This window comes from Pyrgilauda ruficollis, unplaced genomic scaffold, assembly GCF_017590135.1.
Source record: "Pyrgilauda ruficollis isolate IOZ18807 unplaced genomic scaffold, ASM1759013v1 scaffold34, whole genome shotgun sequence".
Taxonomy (NCBI): domain Eukaryota; kingdom Metazoa; phylum Chordata; class Aves; order Passeriformes; family Passeridae; genus Pyrgilauda; species Pyrgilauda ruficollis.
This window is the reverse complement of record NW_024524822.1, coordinates 1,358,720-1,364,577: the sequence shown is the minus strand read 5'-3', so window position 1 is coordinate 1,364,577 and position 5,858 is coordinate 1,358,720. Positions and strand designations below refer to the sequence as shown.

The 5,858-nt window shown below is 59.0% G+C and overlaps 1 protein-coding gene and 1 non-coding gene across 2 annotated transcripts; both read right to left on the bottom strand.

The window, feature by feature from the left end:
• Positions 1-2,841: 2,841 nt before the first annotated feature.
• Positions 2,842-5,650, bottom strand: RPL12 (ribosomal protein L12). The gene is made up of 7 exons (XM_041475165.1): positions 5,490-5,650; positions 5,334-5,407; positions 4,980-5,078; positions 4,242-4,323; positions 3,553-3,639; positions 3,025-3,137; positions 2,842-2,936 (listed from the first exon to the last, which is right to left on the bottom strand). Exons 1-7 carry the CDS (start codon positions 5,524-5,526, stop codon positions 2,931-2,933), a joined length of 498 nt encoding a protein of 165 aa, XP_041331099.1. The 5' UTR covers positions 5,527-5,650; the 3' UTR covers positions 2,842-2,930.
• Positions 4,475-4,602, bottom strand: LOC121357689. Its single transcript, XR_005955753.1, has one exon. It is a non-coding gene; the product is annotated as a small nucleolar RNA SNORA65 (small nucleolar RNA).
• Positions 5,651-5,858: the final 208 nt, after the last annotated feature.

The following is a 5,858-nucleotide window of genomic DNA, read 5'->3' as shown; positions in this document are numbered from 1 at the left end:
CACCGCCCCCCCGCCGCCCCTCGGCCAATGGCGGCCCACGCCACCGCCCGCCCGCGCCCGGCGGACCAATGGGAGCCCGCGCCGCCCTCGCGTCACTCCCGCGAACGCCGCCGCCGCGGCCAATGTGCGCGCGGCGGGCCGCGGCTCGTGTCACGTGGGACGGGGCCCCGCGCGCGGGCGCGGGCGGCGCGGGCGCGGGAGGCGCGGGCGGTGACGTCACGTTCGCGGGAAGCTTGGTGCCGGCGGCAGCGCTTAAAGGGACCGCGCCCCCCGGGGCCGAACGGGGACACCGGGATCGGGAACAGGGCCGGGGACACCCCGGGGACCCCGGGAAGGGGCCTGGGACACCCCCAGGGCCGAGGAGCCCCGGCTCGCGTGCCGGTGGCACATGGCGGCGGCGGCCCCGCCGCGCGGATGCGGCGGCTCTCGGGCGCTCCGCTCGGACGCCCCGCGCGGCCCCGACGAGCCGTGCGGGAGGAGCCGCGTCCCGGCCGGATCGGGCGGGGATCAGAGGGTCCCGAACTGGGGAGACGCACCGGGATCACGGGCCCAGCTCCCGGCCCTGCCCGGGACAGCCCGGCGTTCCCTCCGTGCGCAGCGCTGAGAGCCGCGCTGCGCTTCGCTGTGCGGCCGCGGCTGTGCGGCTGTGCCCGCCCGGGGACAGCACAGAGCCACCCCAGAGCTGGTGTGGGGTCGCCCCAAGAGAATCCCCACCCGGGCAGGTACTGCCAGAACCTCCAGCCATTCAGCACTGGGGGTTACTTCAGTACCTCTGAGCGTGTCACAGCAATTTTTTGTTCAGATTTCAGCCCAGGGTGCCCTCTACATCTTCATTCCCTCGGAAAAAACTTAAAGATTTGTGGAATCCTTCTCCCAGCGCTGCTCCATCTGCTTATCCCCAGCCTGGACTGATCCCAGAGTTGCCCAGACCTAGGTGCAGCTCCAGCACTCGGCCGGGTTAAAACTCATCATTCCCATGAGGTTGTCGAGCTTGCTCGAGCTTGTCCAAGTCCCTTTGGATGGCATCACTTCCCTCAGATTTGTCACTTTACCCTCAGTTTGGTGTCACCTGCCAGCCTGCTGAGGTTGCACTTGATCCCTTCATCTATATAATTAATAAAGATACTAAATTAAATAAAGAAGATGGGTTTAAATGTGACGTTAATGTAGGTTGTTATCTTTGGAACCCTCTGCCTCGTCTTGAAGAAGCCTGATTTGGAAAACATTAATTATTGGCAGGGCAAACCCTCCTTCCAAGCACTGCTTTGCTCCTACCAGAGCACATGCCCTGGGGCAGCCTGGGAAAGGAAAGGTTACAGGTCCTGTCCCAGAGAACTCCCTGTAAGCAAAAGGAATCATTTTTCCAACTGTTTCCAGCACTGCCAAGTGGAGGGAAATCCACACAGAACAGCCCAGACAGCATGAGGCTGAACAGCTCCTGAATCTGTCAGGGCTCACACCAGAGTGGGTTTCCAACACCGGGGGCACAGAGATTTTAACTGAGTTTAAAGCAGAGCTGCGGCTGGAGGAGCTGCAGCCCCTGCCAGGCTGCCCTGCCCCAGGCGTTTGTGCAGCTTTGCTGTGCAACCCCTGCAAAGCCTCAGCTGGAAGGGACCCAGCCCTCCCCTGGCATCGCAGCCAGGCTGGCCTGGGGTGAGGGTGGGGATCCCAGCAGCCCTCTGCAGCCCCCTCAGCTGTGGCCACTCATCACACAAAGGTTTTCTACTCCTGTACCTTATCAGAATTTGTGCCACACAAATCCTTGGAGAGATTGGACAGGTTACAGAGCAGGAGGAGACACACCTGACCTGTTCTGAGAGCATCCAAATTATTCCCAGCTTGAAATATGGTACCAAGGTCAATTCCAACAAAGGAACCAGATAGAACTGCAGAGTATCCTGAGCAGGAAGGGACCCACCAGGATCACCCAGCCCAGCCCCTGTCCCTGCCCAGACCCCCACCAAGCCCACCCTGGGCATCCCTGGCAGCGCTGTCCAAAGGCTCCTGGAGCTCTGGCAGCCTCGGGGCCGTGCCCATTCCCTGGGGAGCCTGGGCAGTGCCAGCACCCTCTGGGGGAAGAACCTTGCCCTGAGCTCCAGCCTGAGCAGCCCTGGCCCAGCTCCTGTTCCCTCAGCATGGGAAGCGCCTGGAATTTCAGCTGTATTTGTTTATCTTGCTGCTGCAGAGAAAGGCCCTACAATCAGCTGGCCTGATGAAAAGTGCAGAGCCACAAACTCTCCTGGTTTTGACTCCATCAGCTGCACGTGGAGCTGGGGACAGTGTGAGAGGGGCCAGCACAGGCCTGGAGCCCGGGCAGAGCTGCCCAAGGCACAGCCACACCACACAGGGACAGAGAGATCCCCGAGCTCGTGGGATTCCCACGGCTGGAAACACCCAGGTCAGGCATCGCTCAGTTTTGCTCTAGGAGTGAGGAAGGTGCAGCTCCCCTCCACACTGACAGGGACACAGTGGCATGCCCTGGACAATTAATGTCTGCCAGGGCTCATAGATTTGATAAAAACGGGTTTTTTTGATCATGCCTTTTCCTGTCACTACAGCCCCACTTCAGGCTCTGTGGCCCTCAAGTCACCAGGGCAGTGACGCAAATGTCATCAGAGAGCAAAGGACACAAATGGATCTCATTTTGAATAAGCAAGGCTAAACCTTCTGCTCTCATTCCTCACCCCACTTTTTAACAGCCACACTTCCATCCCTGCTTCAACCCATCCAGAATGGACATGGACACATCACACCAAAGGTGCTGTATTTCCAGAAGACAGGGAGTTTTTCCCCAAAGGAAAATTCACAGCATGGGACAGAGACAAATCAAACCAGCAAATGTTTGCAGACAACTGGGTCTTTATTTTAGTATTTAAAGTGCTACAAAAAACTGAAGGAGCCTTCATGTGGCAACTTCCTTTTCTGCAGTCTTAGCTCTGTTGGAAGAAGCAAACACAGCTCATTAGTGGAGTCTTTCAGTAACTAGATGTTGTACAGCAATTTCAGTCAGAGCTGGGTACTCACAGCTGGGCACTCGATGGCACCACTGTTGATGTCATCGATGATGTCGTGAGGGTGTCTCCCATCAATGCTGCAGCCCACGGACTGGGCAGTGCCAAGGATCTCCTTGATGGTCCCTGCAGCAGCAGACAGCCTGTCAGTGTTTTACCATGGGAACCATCTGAGGAGCCTACCTGGAGCAGCCTGGGCTAGGGGAAGGTGGCCCTGTCCATGGCAAGGGCTGGAACTCAACGAGTTTTAAGGTCCCTTCCAACCCAAACCAGTCTGGACTCTGACAGAGAACACCCCACAGCTCTCAGCTGTCCCTCTTCCCTCAGGGGCTTGCAGGCTGAGCCTCAGGGCTCACCAGGGAACATCAATTCCCTCACCCAGATCTCACACCCTGGACTCCCACAGGAACACACTGCCAACTCCCTGTGCTCCTCTCCTCCCCAGGTGCTGGGGCTGCCAGTCCCCAGGCAGCACAGCTCAGCTGGCAGCCCTCCCTCGCAGGAAATGGAGCATTCCCTGCGCCCCAGCCCCAGGACTCACCCGAGAGCTCCCGGGCCAGGGAGCGGTGCCGCATCTGCCGCGCGATGTTGACGATCTCGTCGAAGGTGACGCTGCCACTGTGCTTAACTGGGAGGGAACAGCAGCAGTGAGGCACCCGGGCACTGCCAGCTCCCCATTTCCTCTGGGAGCACCGTCCCCACCACTGAGACCACGGGAGAGCCGGGGGTTTGCAGCTCCAGCACGGCTGCTGTCAGTGCTGCTGCTCCCAGACTGCAGCGGATTATCCCCAACTCCTCTTTCCAAGCTGGCATTTCTGCCAGCTCCCCTGGCTGTGCCAGGCCCTGTGCCAACAGTGTGATACAGGGCAGGCCCAGGGCCAGGGGCCCGTTCTACCCCAGAGTTGCAGCTGTGGCTGCCCCTGGATCCCTGGCAGTGCCCAAGGCCAGGCTGGACAGGGCTGGGAGCAGCCTGGGACAGTGGAGATGTCCCTGCCATGGCAGGGGTGGCACGGGATGGGCTTTAAGGTCCCCCCAACCCAGGCCCATGACCCCATGATCTCCTCAAACACAGAGCTCTGCTGATGTGCATCTGTTGGTACCCTGGCACTGCAAGGATGCCCAAAACAGCCTCGTGTCCCATTTACCAGTGTGTGCTGAATAATCCCAGAGAAAGGTACTGGTATTTCCCCTCTTTTAGCCCCAAAATATTCAGAACCAGGGAACACTTACTGTTTTTCTGCTTCTTCCTGTCACGAGGTGGCTCCTTCAGAGCTTTGATAATCAGAGCAGAGGCAGAAGGAACAACCTCTATCTAAATACAAAGAAATTAATTTCCCCCCCCATTCTACATTACTAATGAAGATACTAAATTAACTTGTCAATTATTTCAGCAAAGATAATTGCCAGAGCAGTGTGGGGTTGATCGGAACCCTCATGCTCCAGGTTTTTTTTGTGCTGCAGGAATCTGTTCCCAGGTTTTCGGCACAGGCCTCCCCACAAGCAGGAGAGGACTGCTTCCTGCCTGGGGTTTCCTCTCAGCTCACCACTGGAATGTACCAGCCACAGACATCAGAACAGGTACGGTGGCAGGTGGCTACAGGAGTTGGCAAGATTTTAAATTATTTATTTCTGTGATGCTTTAAGTAAGGTGTTTTTGCTAGTTCCATATTCTTTAAAAAGACCAAATTATCTGCAAGAGGATGAAAAATAAATTTTGGTAGATGAGGATCTCTTATCGGGATCCTCCAGCCTGACAAAGCCCCAGGCTCCACACACATCCTCCCACCCACGTTTTAAGGTCTTCCCAGAAGACCCCCACACGCCCCCTGTGTGGCACTCATTTTATCCACCTCGGAAGGATGAAGGGCTGAGTGGACCCTGCCGGGATCCGGGCCGGTGCCGGGAGCAGGCGGAGCCCGGGTGGGCTCCACGCCTGCAGCAGCGGCCGGCCCCTGCGGCGTGCGGTACCTGCGCTTGCCTGTTCTGGATCGTCAGCTTCACCGTGATCCGCAGCCCCTTCCAGTCGCCCGTGGCCTTGGCGATGTCATCGCCCACCTTCTTGGGGGACTGAGGGACGACACGCGGCGGTCACACAGGCTCGGGTTGGAGCCGAGAGCCCCAGCGCTGCCCCGCGCCTTCCCTGCAGGGCGGAGCAGCACCGCCAGCTGCCCCCAACGCTTTATCCCGCCCGCCCAGGCCACGCTTCCATCCCCGCGGACTCACTCGTTCCCCCAGCAGGACACGCTTCCCACTGCGCCCGGCACACGTTTCATCCTCCCCTCCCAGCCCCGCTCCCCCAGCCGCCCCGTCCCCGGTACGTACCAGCCCCAGGGGTCCGATCTTGGGGGCCAGCGCGGACGTGGCTCCGACCTCGCCGCCGGTGCAGCGCAGGTAAACTGCGGGGACAGCGCCGCGTCAGCCGCGCCCGCCGGGCCCCGCGGCCCCCGCCCGCCTCCCGCCCCGCTGCCCGCCACGTACCGACTTTGATCTCGTTGGGATCGAACTTGGGCGGCATCGCGGCGGCGGATGGCGGGGGATAAAGGCAGATGGAGGCGGATGGAACCCGGAGTGCGAACCGAGGCCTTCCGAGGGCTGCGAAAAGACAGCGTGGGTGGGGCGGGCCTAAGATATACCCTCCGAGATCTCGCGAGATGACAGGAAATTATAAATAGTGGCCGAGATCTCGCGAGAGGCGAAGAGCGGGCTGTGGCGGGATGTCTGTAGATGTGTATTTGTATTTCTGTATATCTATATATGTAAATATATATAGATATATATAGAGAGATAGACAGATAGATAGATAGATAGCCAGCCCTGTTGCAAAACGTGGGCTGTGTGGAAGGGTGG